This window comes from Equus quagga, chromosome 22 (assembly GCF_021613505.1).
Source record: "Equus quagga isolate Etosha38 chromosome 22, UCLA_HA_Equagga_1.0, whole genome shotgun sequence".
NCBI classification, from domain to species: domain Eukaryota; kingdom Metazoa; phylum Chordata; class Mammalia; order Perissodactyla; family Equidae; genus Equus; species Equus quagga.
The window spans coordinates 5,347,275-5,364,083 of record NC_060288.1 but is presented as its reverse complement, the minus strand read 5'-3'; the positions used below and the strand labels follow the sequence as shown (position 1 = coordinate 5,364,083).

Sequence of the window (16,809 nt, the reverse complement as noted above, 5' to 3'; positions counted from 1 at the left end):
TATACCCAGGGGGCAAAGTCTCACACGAAGGAACTGTTTCTTAGATTCCACGGGTGTGCAAAAGACTCAGCTTAGATTGGGAGACCTCCTCAATCGCTATAATGCAACGGTTTTCACTCCCACTGCTACTTTTGGCACCATTACTCAAACCAATGGAAAACAGATTCTTTCAGGGCACCCCATATTCCCCTGATGAAATTTAATGTGACTTAGATTTCTCAGAGATTCTTGTTGTATATATTGGTGTGTTTCCCACTAGTCTTCAAAAGTAAAAATAGGGTCCAGCCCGGTGGCATAGTGGTTAAGTTTGCATGCTCCACTTCGGCAGCCTGGGGTTCATGGGTTTGGATTCGGGGTGTGGACCTACACACTGCTCATTAAGCCATATTGTGGCAGTGTCCCACATAGAAAATTGAGGAAGATTGGCAACAGATGTTAGCTCAGGGCTGATCTTCTTCACCAAAAAAAAAAAAGTAAAAATAGCCAATAGGACTATCTGAAAATATTTTATAGTTATTGAGTAAAAGAGTAACTAAAAAACCCCCAACAACATGTAGAATACATCAAGATTGTATGTGTAATTGTGTACGTATAAATCTCACATAGCTGCAGTTGAAGAGTTTCTAGAAGCCCATCTAGCGTTCAGAGTATAAACTGTCATTCTTAGGAGTTATCATAAAAGGTATTTAAACCTCAAACTGAAGCTTAAGTTCTCCCCTGTGCGTTCTACTACTGGATGACTCTAGTGCGCCCTCACTGGAATTGCCCATTCACGCTATTTTCATATGACTCCCTGTAAGTGGCAGTGAGGGAACATAAGAATGTTACTGTGCAGAGTGAAAAAAGATTGGGGAAGCATATAGTTAGCTTCAAATATTTGAAGAACTTTTACTATGGAAGGTAAGTAAAACTTAATTCAGGATAGGATTAGATAGATAATTTTTAAGGTCTCTCCTGATGATGAGATTTATGATTTTGATTTTCAATGTAAGTGATGTGTTTGGAAGATATTTTCATGGAGGTATAATATATTGTAACCAAAATACTGAATTATGTAGTAATTGAAACAATGGTCTATATTTATTAGAAATAGAGATTAATTCCCATTCTCTCTATTTTTATTAGCTTATTTTCTGTCATTTTAAATATTCATTTGGTTGAAGACATGACTTAAAATTTTTGAAATGAGTAATTGCTATGACATAAGGTCTTTTTCTTTTTCTTTTGTTGAGGTTATAATAGTTAAAAACATTGTGAAATTTCAGTTGTACATTATTATTTGTCAGTCACCATATAATTGTGTCCTTTCACCTCTTATGCCCACCCTCCAACCGCCTTCCCCTCTGGTAACCACTAATCTGTTCTCTTTGTCCATGTGTTTATCTTCCACATGCGAGTGAAATCATATGATGTTTGTCTTTCTCTGTTTGGCTTCTTTCACTTAACGTGATACCCTCAAGGTCCACCCATGTTGTTGCGAATGGGATGATTTTTGTCTTTTTTATGACTGAGTAGTATTCCATTGTTGATATATATGACAATGAGATCTTTTTATTAATGTTTATTATAGAGGTTCCAGAAACTTTAGCAGTTGCAGTGCAGAGGACTTTGAGAAGTTAACTTTAAATAAAGGAGGAAGCTGCCTTCTTAATATTCCGAAGCCAGACGAAGCCTATAGTGCTCCCTTCTGTGGAAATAAGTTGGTGGACTCCGGGGAAGAGTGTGACTGTGGTACTCCTAAGGTCAGTGTAATGTTTGATTTTTGCTTTGTGAAGTTGCTTCAGGATTTGCAAAAAATAAAATAGCTTGCTGTGAGCAACTCTGGCATAGGAGCTAAAGTAAAGTTCAGTGACAAAATGAGGATAGGTATTTTGCTTGTGGGGATGTATTCCTGGGATTGGTCAGAACATAACTAATGGAGTCGTCTATTCTGGTGTCAAGGAAAGCAGCATGTTTATTCATCTACTTTTTGCTACCTTCTGCCATTTCTCTTATGGTTGAGTCATGTATTTGCTTTAAAGAACTAACCAGTTTTTCCCGTGGCTCTTTACTTGTAAGCTTTCACTATTCTGGCACTGCCGTTGCAGAAATCTTTATTCAGTTGAACTCATTTCAATAATAAATTGAAGCCGGCCCATTCTCCAGAGTCCTTCCATTACAAAATTCTTGCTACTCACATTAGCATTCTCTCTTATTAAGCTTCAGTTTACCTACTGGTGTCCTGCTTTATCACACGTATTACCCACATTTATTGCTGTAAGCCCATGTCTATTTTTATTATTGTTCTGTATCTTAGCCATCCTCCTCTCAAAATGAGCCACTGAAGCCCTTTCCTCCTAAGCCTTGCACTAAATTTAAAGAAATTTGTTCAGTTGTGTAAGCTTTACTGTATTCTCAGTCTTTTCCACAAGTGCTGCTGCTGCTTCTTTACCTGACCACACCTGGCTTTTGCCAGAAGGCTTCATGTTCTAGAAAAGCAGTATGCATTTTATGATGAAATTGTAATGGGCCTCCATCGCACTGTTGTTGCATGTCAGGCACTTCTGCTAAATGTCTTACATGGTATAATCCTCACAGTAACCCTATAAGATTGATATTTTTTTGTATTCTCACTTTCAGATGAGGAAAATAAGGCCTAATGAGGTTATGTTTAATTTCTAAATTAACGTTATGCCGTTAGCATGACCAAGCCCTTCTCCTTTCCAGGCATTCTTGGATCTTTCTCCTTAAATATTTTATATGTTTTGCTTTCTCCTGTTTACTTCGCTATCAAACTTATTGAAATAGTCTTTGTTTGCTTCTTGAGCTTTCACACTACAAAATTACTCTTTAAAAATGTACCCCCTGCCCCCTCAAACATCACAGGTTTTTTTCTTGGTATAAAAGTTTCAAGGGGCTGGCCCCGTAGCAGAGTGGTTGAGTTCTCACGCTCCGCTTTGGCGGCCCAGGGTTTCGCCGGTTTGGATCTTGGGCGCAGACATGGCACCGCTGGTCAGGCTGTGCTGAGGTGGCATCCCGCATGCCACAGCTAGACCCACAACTAAAATATACAACTATGTACTGGGGGATTTGGGGAGAGAAAGCAGAAAAAATAAAAAATAAGATTGGCAACGATTGTTACCTGAGGTGCCAATCTTTAAAAAAGTTTGAAATAGTAAGTACAAACAAAATTCCCCTTTCCTACTTTTATTCCCCCCATAAATTTTTTAGCTTCCTTTTGCAATGGTAATCATTCTTACAGGTTTAGTGTGTTTCTTTTTAGACTTTATTCTCTCTTGTTCTGTATATGTTTATATACACACACACACAATACACACACACACACACAAATAATATACACATTATGTACATTTGTAAATAGTTGGATTTTTTTTACATAAATGAAATCAGACTTACTATGTTGTGTGCAGAGGTTTTTTTTCTATTAATATATCTTGGAGATTTTTCTATGTCATTACATTATGTAGACATAATTCTTTAATCTACTGATTTATTTTCCAATATAAGGATTTCTTTAACCATACTCTCATTGATGGGCATTTACTTACTGTAATTAGTGTTTTTCTGTTGTGAACAGTACGTCCTTGTGCACGCTGCATGTGTATATATACGAGTATTTTTCTAAGATAAATAGATAAAGGCAGAATTGCTGAATTGAAAAGTATGTGCGTTTTAAATTTTATTAGAGGCTATGAAATTTCCTACAAAAAAGCTTTGTCAATTTGCACTTCCGTCAACGGTATCTCATGGCATTCAATGCCCCTCCGTAGACTTGCCAGCGCGGGATAATAAATGTTTTCTTAATTTTGATGGGTGAAAAATAAGATGTTGTTTTAATTTATATCTTTTCATATGCTTATAAGCCAAATGCATAATTTTCTTTTATGATTACTGTTTTATATCCTTTGTCAATTTTTCTGTTGGGTTATTGATTCTTCTTTTATATTGATTTTTAGATGAAATCCGTATATTATAGGCAAAGTCCTTCGTTGTGTATGTTCTAATATTTCCCTTCTGTCTGTAGCTTACCATTTGGCTTTTTAAAAATTAATTAACTTTATCTTTTAGAGCAGTTTTAGGGTCACAGCAAAACTGAATGGAAAGTTCCAAGAGTTCCTGTATCCCCCCCGTCCCCACAAACGCGCAGCCTCCACCACCGTCCACATCCTGCCGCACAGTGGTGCCTTTGTTACAATTGATGACTCTACAGTGACACGTCATTTTGTCCCAAAGTCTGTAGTTTATGTTAGGGCTCACTTTTGGCATTTAGCTTTTCATATGGTGTATTTTATTATATTGAAATTTAAAATTTAAGTGAAGGCAACTTTATCAATTTTTTTTCTTAAGACTTTTTAAATTTTGTGTTTTGATCAGGCTTTTAGTACTCCTGTTTCAAGGTTATTATCATAATCCCTCTATAGTTTCTTCTAGTATTTCTTTAATTTAAAAGTTTTATATTAGCTCTTTAATTGAGGGGGGTTCATGTGGAGTGAGTTAGAGAATTAACTATTATCCACTAATGATCAGTTGTTGCAAAAACACTTAAAGTAGTACTTTTATAATAAACAAAATTCCTGTATAGTCTATTTCCTGATTCTCCATTCTTTTATGAGGCCATCTGTCTGACTTGCACAGTAGTTTTGAAAAAAATTTAACAGTTTTATTGAAGTCAAAAAGCAAATTCGGACTTAGATAAGGAAAGGCTTTATTCGGAAGAAAGACTATTGTAATAGGGAGAATGCTCTTATCTCATAAATCTTGAAGCATCTCACAGTCGAACAGAAGAAGGTCTTCCTTTACAGGGCAAAGGTGGGGGCAAACAGAGGTAAGCCGAGTCTTAAGGGGAAGCTGGATAAGTAAGGGGCAAGGACCAATGAGGTCTGATAGGAAAGTGACCTGCTGTGGTCAGCTGATTTCCAAGAGAAGCTGATGAGGGTGCGGGGGCACTTTCCACTTTTTTTGTGGGGACAAGGAGAGTTTAGGGGCCTTACTAAAGTTTGGTCAAGACAAAGTAAAAGATAATAGGCAATTATGAACATTTGCTCAATAGTAAACTGCACGTATTTAAAGCATACAAATTGATGAGTTTTGATACATGTAAACATATGTGAAACCATCACCACAATCAAGATAATGAACGCATCATCATCCCAAAAAGTTCTTTGTGACCCTTGGTAGTCCCTTCGTCTCACCCCTTGTTCCCCCATCCTCCTCAGGCAATCACTGATCTGCTTTCCGTCTTTATACATTAGTATGCATTTCCTAGAATTTCATATAAATGGAATGACTCTTTTTTGTCTAGCTTCATTCACTCAGCATAATTATTGTGCAGTTCATCGTGTTGCTCCTGTGTCAGTAGTTCATTTCTTTTTATTGTTGTCTATGGTTGAGTAGTATGGATATATTACAATTTGTTTATCTCTTCATCTGTTGATGTATATTTGGACTGTTTCCAGTTTTTGGCTATTACACATAAAGCTGCTGTGAACATTCATATACAAGTCTTTATGTGGACTTACTTATGTTTTCATTTCTCTTGGGTAAATACTTCTGAGTGAAACGACTGAATCATATGGTAGGTGTATATTTAACTTTTCAAGAATTTTTCAAACTGTTTTCCAAAGTGATTGTACCATTTAACATTCCCAGTATTAGTGTATGAGAGTTCTAGTTCTTTCACACCCTTGCTGCGACTTCATGTGGTCAGTCTTTTCCATTTTAGCCATTCTATTAGGTGTAAAGTTGTGCCTCATTGAAGTTTTAATTTGCATTTCCCTAATGACTAGTGACGTTGAGCATGTTTCCATGTGCTTATTTGCCATCTGTGTATCTTTTTTGGTGATGTTGTGTTAAATTCTTTTCCCCATTTTAAAAATTGGGTTGGTTTCTTATTATTGAGTTTTGAGAGTACTTCTTATATTCTGCTTACAAGTCCGTTATCAGATATACGATGTACAAATATCTTCTCCCAACCTGTAGCTTGTCTTTTAATTACTTTAATAGTATCTTTTGAAGAGTAGAAGTTTTACATTTTGATGAAACCCATTTTATCAATTTGTGCTTTTATGTGTTGTGCGTTTGTTGTTATATGTAAGAAATCTTTGCCTAATCCAAGGTTGCAAAGGCTTTCTCCTGGAAGCTTTATAGTTTTTGGTTTTACGTTTAGGTGTATGATCCATTCTGACTTGATTTTTTTGTATGGCACTAGGTATAGATTATAGCTCATTTATTTTAAAAGTTTTATTATGAAATAATTATAAACTGACAGGAAGTTGCAAATGTATTTTTCACCCAATTTCCCACAAAGGTGACATCTTATAAAAACCAGGATGTTGCCATTGGTACTTTAACTAGATTACAGACTTGATTCAGTTTTTACCATTTTTAACCTGCATTTGTCTGTGTGTGTGTGTGTGTGTATGTAGTTTTATCCCATATATAGATTTATGTAACCACTACCTCAATTAAAATACAGAACTATTCCATCATCACAAAAGAGCTCCCTCCTGCTACCTCTTTGTATTCACACCTACCCCAACTCCAGCCCTTATCCTTGCCATTGGCTACCTCTTATTTGTTCTCCATCAGTGTTTTTGCCATTTCAATAATGTTATATAAATGGAATTATACAATACATAACCTTTTGAGACTGACTTTTTCACTAAGTGTAATGCACTTGAGATCAATATAGGTTGCTGCATGTATTAATATTTCATTCATTTTTATTGCTGAGTAATATTCCATTGTATGGCTATTACTGCAAAGAACTTGGAATAGTGTTTATGCTGTTATTTTCACCAGCCCAGAGGTCCTGTCTGGAGTTTGTTTAACCATTCACCCATCAAAGGACATTTGGATTGTTTATAACATTTTGCTATTATGAATAAAGCTGCTATGAATGTATTTCATTGTTTATCATCAAAGAATTAAAGAAAAATATGATCTTCATGAGTAAACAGATAAGGAATCTCAGCAGAGAAATGTAAACTAAAAAAGAACCAAATGGAAATTATAGAACTGAAAAGTCCAATGAATGAAAGATTCACTGGAGAGAATTAATAATAGACTAAGATGGCAGAAAAAAGAAGAGTCAATGAACATGAAGTAGGAAAAAAAAATAATCGAATCTAAAGAACAAATAGGAAAAGTTAAAGAAAAAAGAACAGAGCATCAGGGACATGTAGCAATATCAAATAGTCTCATATAACCATAAGTGAAATCCCAGGAGGAGAGCGAGAATGAGAGGGAAACAATATTTAAAGAAACAATGGCTGAAAATACAAATTAAGGAAAAACATTGAGTTACATTCCAAAACAGTAAGAGAACCCAAATCGGAATCATTACAAAGAAAATTCACCCAACTACATTGTAATTAAAGTGCTGAGACAAACAGAAAATAATGGAAAAATCCAGAAGACAATGTGGAACAAAACTACAAATGGTAGCAGATTTCTTCTCTGAAACAGTAAGGGCCAGAAGACAGAGGAACAGCAAATTTACAGTTCTGAAAGGAAAAAACTGTCAACCTAGTATTCTATACATAGCAAAAATATTCTTCAAACATTAGAGAAAGCTTCTTTCCCCTGCACCGTCTCTCTTCCTCCTCTTTCCCCCTGTCTTCTCTCCCCTTCCCCCATCTCCTTCCCTTCTCAAACAATTCAGACCTGAAGACATTAGTTGGCACATAGGAGAGTAGGTATCTCTGTGGGTGGGAGGTTGGGGAGGTGTGGAGAGCTGTAATGGCTCAGAGTAGGGTGAGAGAAGCCAAGCTAGATACAAAGAATGTTCACATAAGGTGAAGACCACCCAGCAGAGAAATCAGACCCCCCAAGCATGAAGAGAAATGCGTTCAAGGAAGCTTGCTTTCCAGTGATCGTTAAACATACTGTTATGGACTGAATGTTGTGTCCCCTTGAAATTTGTATGTTGAAGCCCTAACCCCAATGTGACTGTAGTTGGAGATGGGACCTCTAGGGAAGTGATTAAGGTTTAATGAGGTCCTGAGGGTGGGGCCCTGATCTGATAGGATTAGCGTCCTTATAAGAAGAGACACTAGAATTGTATGCTGATGGATGGTAACTAGACTTATGATGATGATCACTTTATAGTATATACAAATATCCAATTATAATGTTGTACATCTGAAGTTTATACAATGTTATCTACCAGTTTTACCTCAATAAAAAGCAAAAACCCCTGGAAAACATGACCATGCAGTTTTTGTGGTTACCAGCTCTGCCCTTCCCTTGCTTGCTGGGAGTTATAAAACCCAAGACTGGACAGTAGAAGTAGCGCCTACCCTGGGCAGCCTTTCTGAGAAGACGCATCATCTTCCTCTCCCCCTGCTGCTCTTTCTCCTGTGCTCCACAGCTGAAACTGGAGAGATCATTGGGGTCACAGAGTGTAAGCCGCACTCCCACTCCTACCTGGCCCACCTGGAAATTGTCACTCCCCAAGATGACCTGGTGACTTGTGGTGGTTTCCTGATAAGACAGAACTTTGTGCTGACGGCTGCTTACTAAGCCTGAAGGTCTATAACGGTCACACTTGGAACCCATAACATAAAAGAGAAAGTAGACACATGGCAGAAGCTTGAGGTCATAAGATAATTCTCTCATCCAAAATATGATGACTTTACTGTTTGCCATGACATCGAGCTACTAAAGTTGAAGGAGAAAGCCAACCTGATGCTGGCTGTGGGGATACTTCCCCTTCCACCCCAATTCAACTTCATCCCTCCTCAGAGAATGTGCCAGGAGGCTGGCTGGGAAATAACAGAAGTGGAGGAATCAGGCACTGTAGTGCAAAAGAGGTGAAGCTGAGACTCATGGATCCCCAGGCCTGCAGACACTTCACTCATGGATCCCCAGGCCTGCAGACACTTCACAACTTTTGACCACAATCTCCAGCTGTGTGTTGACAATCCCAGGAAGACAAAATCTACATTTGAGGGAGACTCAGGGCGTCCTCTTCTGTGTGCTGGGATAGCCCAGGGCACTGTCTCTTGTGGATGGTGGGATGCAAAGCCTTCTGCTGTCTTCACCCAGATTTCCCAGTGCCAGCCCTGGATCAATAGTGTTCTTAAGGGGAATTAACCCTGGGGCCTGGACCAGCCTGAGGGGAAATCTGGAAGTGGACCTGAGGAGGTTCTCTGTGCCACTCACTCTGGAGCTGCCTCTGGTTCCTGCTGAAGTCCTATCATATCCTTAAACTTCAAGAAGTTTCATCCAGGTCACAGAATTCTCAGTAAACCTCAATAAAGACCCAGCTTCCAGAAAAAAAAGAAGAGGAGACATGGGAGAGCTCACTTGTCTTTTCTCTCTCTGTCTCTCTAAACACACCCTGAAGAAAGGCCATGTGGGCACACAGCAAGAAGGCAGCTGCCTACAAGCCTGGAAGAGAGTCCTCACCAGAAACCACATAGGCTGGAAGTTTGATCTTGGATCTCTGGCCTCCAGAGCTGTGGCATGATAAATTTTGTTTGTTTCAGCCACCAGTCTGTGGTGTCTTGCTCTGGCAGTCCTAGCAGACAAAGACACGTACTTTCTATGATTTCAGTCCTTTGAAATATATTGAGACCTAAGTAGTTTTACCTAAAGAGTCATTGATAAATCCAGAAGGATACTAAGTGACTGTTTCCAGAGAGTAACTGCTCTAGCCAGGTTAGAAAGAAGTAGATTTTAGGTCTAAGGTAAGAATTTTATTGATGGATGTTGATGACAATAACTCATTTCTTTATTGACAGTCATTTTCTCTTCATAGGAATGTGAATTGGACCCTTGTTGCGAAGGAAGTACTTGTAAGCTTAAATCTTTTGCTGACTGTGCATATGGCGACTGTTGTAAAGACTGTCGGGTAAGGAATTCCTCCCTATTTGGAAAAAAAAATAAAAAAAGGAAAAATACGTGTATTTCAAAATTTGTTTTCTCTGATTTGTAAGAGCTCTATTTTTATTACATGATTATATGAAAAATTTGATGCCGCTTGTTTGCAATTTTGTCACAATCTTTTATGACATAGTCTAGTGAAATTTTTTCCTAAGTTAACACTTTTTTTATGATTTAAGAGTAATCTATGCTTTTTTAATTAAAAATTTAACAATTGCAAAGTATATAAAGTAGACAGTGAAGGACCATCTATCATTTTACCTTCCTCAGGTAGCCATTGTTGATAATTTGTTATTAATTTAGTCACTTTTCCTATACAAATGTGAGTGTGTATATGTGTATAGGTGTGTGTGTGGGTAAGTGGGTAAACCCAGATCCACGTATTTTTACTACCTGCTTTTTTCAGTAAGATGCCATGGACTTTCCTTTCGTTTCTGTAGGTCTACATGATTATATGGTTAGTACTCTTTTGTATGGCTGTATTATAATTTCTTTAGTTAACTAATGATGGACATTAAGTTTGTTTCCAATTTTTGTTTATAAGTAAAATTGTTGGGGCAGAGTATGCATATTAAAATTTTTGACACACATTTTATATACCTTCCGCAAATGCGTCAGTCTGTACTTGCAGTGTAATCAGATGCTTGTTTCTTCATGCTGGCATTAGTTGTGAGCAAGTGTTATAATCCTGGTTAGTTTGATAGATGTAGAGTGCTTTTATATCTTTGTTTAATTTGCATTGCTTTTGGTTATCAATGAAGTTATGTTTATTCATTTTTCATATTTCATGACTTTTACGAATTACCTATTATTGGCCTTTGTTCCTTTTTCTTTTGGATTATTTAATCTTTTGTTGTTGTTAACACTCTTTATAGATATGAATACTGTGGTTTCAGATTTGAGCAATTTGTAGGAATTGTCCTGATATTCCTGTTCAATTTGAATTTTATTACCCTAGTTTCTTCCAGGAGGTACTTTATGCCGAGGAAAAACCAATGAATGTGATCTTCCAGAATATTGCAATGGTTCTTCTCAGTTCTGTCAGCCCGATGTTTTTATTCAGAATGGAAATCCTTGCCAGAATAACAAAGCCTATTGTTACAATGGCGTGTGCCAGTATTATGATGCTCAGTGTCAAGTCATCTTTGGCCCAAGTAAGATATTTTATTTATAATTGATTGCTTTGGTTTTATTTTTTGCTTTAGTTTTGTTACAAATGGAATTAAAGCATTCTTGCTAAAATTGAAGTTCTCCTGTTTCTTTTCTCCTGTCAGATCTCCCTCTTTCCTTCTCCATGGGCAGTCATGCTCATGAATTTGATGTGTCGCGATTCAGTTGGTGATTTTTGCTTTTACTCTCTCTCTCTCACCTCTGTATCCTATGTATATGAATGATGTTTCATATATCTACACACAGTATTCTATTCTAGTTTTAGTAAATTTATGGAAACAGTATGGGATATACACGAAGGTCTGCTGTTTTCATGGTCCATTCAAATGCTTTTGAGATCCATTGGTATTGATACATTTAGGTCGTGGTGCCTTAGAATATTCCATTATATAAATGGAATCTGTTCTCTTACTGATAGGTATTTAGGATGTTTTTTATTTTTTTGAAGTTTTCATTTTTATCAAAATTATATGTACATTTAGGTTATAGTCAAATTATTTACAAGGTTTTATGGAAAAATAAAGTGTACTCCCAGCTAATATCCCCATCTCTGGAAGCAACCACTTTTACCTTTTCTAGCTGACTATTTTATTACTTGCTCCAGGTCTTTAGATAATCTCTTGGTAATGCTACTTTTTGATATTTTCATTATAGGTGTTAACTATTGTTTTCTCACCATGCAAGATGAGAATTTAGTTTCCTTCCTTCTCTTCTCTCAACTCTTGTCAACTCTCATCATACTCAGGCTTATTTGCCATTCTCCATCCTCTTAATATGGATTAATTGTAATTTTAGTTAGAGCAGTGCTGATGGTTGTGATATTGTGATTTATAATAAGAAATATATATTTGGTCTTTGTCTAGTTCCTGGCACCCATCTCTTAAAACCCTTGGAATTTCCTAAGTGGTGAGAGTCATAAAGTTTCTTTTGTTATGTCAGTGAGGTGCCTTTTGGAAAGCCCCTTGGTAACCTAAGGATGGGGGCTGGTTGCCTGGGAACCAGCATTATGATTAGAGGGTTGGAACCTTCAGTTCTTCCACCTCCAGGGAGGGGAGAGTGGCTCCGAGATTGAGTTTAGTCACCAAAGGCCACTGATTAATCAATCATGAAGCCGCCATAAAACCCCAGAAAGACAGGGTTTGGAGATCTTCTGGCTTAGTGAACATGTGGAGATTCAGGGAGAGTGTTGCACTTGGAGAGGGCATGGAAGTCCTGTGCCCTTTCCCCTTACCTTGCTCTGTGCATCTCTTCCATCTGGCTGTTCCTGAGTTATATCCTTTTATAATAAACCAGTAATCTAGTAAGTAAAATGTTTCTCTGAGTTCTCTAGCAAATTAATTAAACCGAAGGAGGGGATTGTAGGAACCTCCAATCTACAGCCTGTTGGTCAGAAGCACGAGTGACAACCTGGACTTAGGATTGGCCCCTGGATGGGGGGAATCAGGGGAGGAGGGAAGTCTTGTGGTTTGACTGAGCCCTTTAACCTGTAAGATCTGATGTGATCTTCAGGAAGATAGTGTCAGAATTGAGTCCCATCACAGGACACCCAACGGTATCAGAGAATTGCTTGGTGGTGTGGAGAAAACACACACATGGTGGAACTGTGTATTGTATAATAGTCTTATTAATGCGATTTACAGCTGAGCTATGTAGTAAGTTACAATTGCTTTCTTGCTTTTTTTTTTTCTCTTGAGTTAATAATTCTCTCTCTGTCTTTGGGTTTGGTTAGTTTTTTATGTTCTTACCACTAATTGGACTGCAAATTATTCATCAGCGGCCTGAAGTGATTAGAGGCATCAGGTATTATGTTACCAGTAGGATATATATACATACATACACACATATATATATATATATATATGATTTGTTATAAGGGATTGGCTCACACAATCCTGAGGTTGGTAGGTCCCAGATCTGCAGGATGAGTCAGCAAGCTGTAGAGTCAGAGAGGCAATGATGTAATTCTAGTCCAAAGGCTGGCAGGCCTGAGACCCAGGAGGACTGGATGAGTCAGGTCAAGTCTGAAGGTGTCCTGGTCTGAAGGCCCTCAGGAAGAATTCCTTCTGGCTCAAGGACAGTCAGCTTTTTTGTTCTATGTAGGCTTTAAACTGATTGGATGAGGTCTACTCACATTAGGGAGGGCAAAATGCTTTACCCAGTCTACCAATTTAAATATTAATCTCATCTAAAATACTATTACAGAATAATATAAAAATAATGTTTGACCAAATATCTGGGTACCCTGTAGCTCACTCAAGTAGACACATAAAACTAACCATCTCAAGTCCACCCCTTGTCAACTTGGCACCATTACACATCTCCTTACACCATATGTAATCTCCAAAAGAAGACAATAACAAGGTCATAATTCCACTTGACATGATACAGCTATCCTGTGTGCAACCAGAAATGCACGAAACGCTTCCTTAGAGGAAGAGGTAAGGTCCTGGAGTGATGTTTACTCTTCTCCTTGATAACCCTTAACTTAAACACTAGGATGTAAAATGAACAATATTTATACAATCATATAAACTCAATACATCTTATGTTACATGATAAGAGAATAAGAGAGGGAACAAAACAAGGATATTATATGTATATATAATCACAAATATGTTTATAACAAAAAAGGAAGAAATATTCATGACAATTAAAGTCCTCATATCTCTAACTAGACATGTGGTCATAGCTGGTATTTTTAACAACCTTCTTCATTATCTGTTCCATATACCCTTTGCCTTCAGCAAGCATCTCAGCTGGTTGTGGTTCTTTATCTGGTGGGATGACCCAAATCTTCACTCCTGAAGGCTCTGGGCCATTAGGAGTCTTGCCTGGATTGGGTTGGTGTAGTTTTCCGTTAACCATAATCACAGGGCATGGTAGTACTAAGAGATGCCCTAAGGGATCTCTTGTATTCAGACATACTCTTCCTTGCCTCCACTGTGGAGGAGCAGTCCAGTTTCCCCTTGGTAGGCAGGATCAATCACCCCAGCCAGGGCAGGAACTCCCTTTGCCTGTTCATTCAGAAGCTTGAGGACTCTAGAGTAGCTGAGCATTAGTCTTAACTTCCAGTTCAGTGGAATCATTGTTGTGTCTCCTGATGGAAGCCTTCCTCCCTCTAGAATTAAGACCTCTAGGCCAGCAGAGCAAAGATTTTGGGAACAGGAAGCAAAAATTTTGCTTGTGGGTCAGTGGGAGAAGTAGTGAGTGGTGCCATTCCACTTCCATTCCTTGATTCCTGGACCCATGAATCTTGGTTGTGGGAGAAACAGCACCATATATTAAACACTGATTCAGAGCACATTCAGCCTTCTGGAGACTTTGCTCCTTCCTGCAACATATTGCCACCTAGCTGGCACTATAACTGAGTCTTCAAAAGGCCATTCCACCATTCCATCAAACCAGCCACTTTAGGATGGTGGGGAATGTGCTAAGACCAGTGAATTCCTTGAGCATGGGCCCATTACCACACCATTTGCTGTAGAGTGAGTTCTTTGATGAGTAGCAAATCTGTGTGCAATAACGTGATGCTGGATAAGACATTCTGTCAATCCATGTATGGTAGTTTTGGCAGAAGCATTGCATATAGGGAAGGCAGTACTTAGCCAGAGTGTCTAGTCCAGTAAGAACAAACACTGCTTCTGCTATGATGGAAAGGATCCCATGTAATAAACCTACCTTCAGGTAGCTGGCTGATCACCCAGGGAAATGATGCCATATCGAGGACTCAGTGTTGGTCTCTGCTGCTGGCAGATTGGGCACTCAGTAGTGGCCATACCCAGGTTGGCTTTGATGAGTGGAAGTCCATGTAGCTGAACCCATGCATAACCTCCATCCCTGTCACCATGGCCCCTTGCTCATGACCCCATTGGGCAATGACAGGGATGACTGGGGAGAGAGGTTGACTGGTATGCACAGAATGGGTCATCTTACCCACCTGATTATTAAAATCCTCCCCTCCTGAGGCCACCTTTTGGTGAGGTTTCACGTGGAACACAAATATTGTCATGTGTTTTGCCCATAAAGAGATATATTGTAGAAGGGAAAGGGGTTTAAGATCCCTGCAAACTAAATTATGACATGGGGCTGGAAAGTTACTATACCCTTGAGATAGGACAGTGAAGCTGTATTGTGGGCCTTGCCAGCTGAAAGCAACTGTTTCTGGTGGTCCTTATTGACCAATATGGATAAAAACTATTTTGTCAGTTCAGTAGCTGCGTACCAGGTACCAGGAGATATGTTAGTTTGCTCAAGCAATGGAGCCATAATTGCTACAGCAGCTGCAATTGCAGTTACCACCTGGCTAAACTTATGATAATCCACTATTGTTCTCCAAGATCCATTTGTGTTTTTCACTGGCCAGATAGGTGAGTTGAATTGGAATGTGGTGGGAATCACCACCCCTCCATCTTTCAAGTCCTTGATGGTGGTATTAACTTCTGCAGTCCTTCTAGGACTGTGATATTACTTATGGCTTACTGGATTCCTCAGTGGTGGCATTTCTGTGGCTTCCACTTAACCTTTCTCATCATGATAGCCCTCACTCCACAGGTCAGGGAGCCGATGTGGGTATTCTGCTAGCTACTGATTATGTCTATTCCAATTATGTAGTCTGGAGCTAGGGAAATAACCACAGGATGGGTCTGGGGTCCCATTGGGCCCACTGTGAGATGGGCCTGAGCTAAAACTCCGTTGATATCCTGACATCTGTAAGTTACTACTCTGACTTGTAGACTACAGTGATGTTTTGGGTCTCCTGGAGTTAGTGTCAGCTCTGAGCCAGTGTGCAATAGTCCCTGAAAGGTCTTATCTTTTCCTTTTCCACGATGCAGTTACCCTAGTAAAGAAGGATGGGAGAAAGATTAACAGGATAAATTTTTGGCAGTGCATCAGGGTCTTTCCCGGAGGGGCCTGTCCTCTGCTTCATTTAAGGGGTTCTGGATCTGTAATATGGCTCAAGTCTGGGAGTCGATTGAGGGCTCATAACTGTTTATTTGATTTAGGTTGGCCGTTTGTTTACTTGACCTGGAACTTTTCTGCTTATACAGACCTAGTAAGAATTTACTAGTAGGCTTCCTATCTTTTCACTTCTAGGAGTACTGTGATCAACTAACCAGTGCCACATGTCTGTGCAAGTCAGACTTGTCTGATTGCTCCTTTGACTTTGCTGTCCATTATGGTAACCATGTCCACCTTGCCTTTGCAGTTGAGTGCCTTTGTACTTGGCCCTTGCCACTGGGGATCCAGTTACTCCCTATGCATTTAAGTTCCCCAGTTCAGTGACCATAGTTCCCAATGTAAAGTGGCCTACAGAGAAGAGCAATCACAGAGCTATATTTTAGGTATGTTGGGGCTCCCCTCACAAATTTATTTCTCACAGTCATGGTGAAAGGTGTGTCTTCTGGATCCTCCCAGAGTGAGTAAGTAGGTCTTAAATGGCAAATCCACTCTAGCAGTACAATCTCTGTAAACTCCTGGATCTCTTTTCTATATTAAACCAAGGCAGGTCCAGCATTTCCAACTTGCTCCCTGACCTTTTGGTCCATGTTTCAGCCAACCAATCACACAAACTGTTACAGCCCTTTCTAACTCCCCTTGCTGCAACATTGAATGTGGAATCTCTGCTTAATGAGCCCATATCAATAAATTCAGCCTATCCAACTTTATGTTTCTTCTTCCATTATCCCACATCTTTAATATCCATTCTCCCACATGTTTTATAGATTTCTTTGTGTATAAACTTGAAAATCC

At 38.8% G+C, this 16,809-nt stretch overlaps 1 protein-coding gene across 1 annotated transcript in view; it reads left to right on the top strand.

Annotated features, from left to right (window-relative positions):
- The window catches only part of ADAM9 (ADAM metallopeptidase domain 9), a 176,797-nt gene that overhangs the window by 85,988 nt on the left and 74,000 nt on the right, over positions 1–16,809 (top strand). The window contains exons 12-14 of the mRNA XM_046648674.1: positions 1,571–1,742; positions 9,764–9,856; positions 10,847–11,042. Of these exons, the coding sequence (XP_046504630.1) occupies positions 1,571–1,742; positions 9,764–9,856; positions 10,847–11,042 (461 nt within the window). The remainder of the gene's footprint in view (positions 1–1,570; positions 1,743–9,763; positions 9,857–10,846; positions 11,043–16,809) is intronic.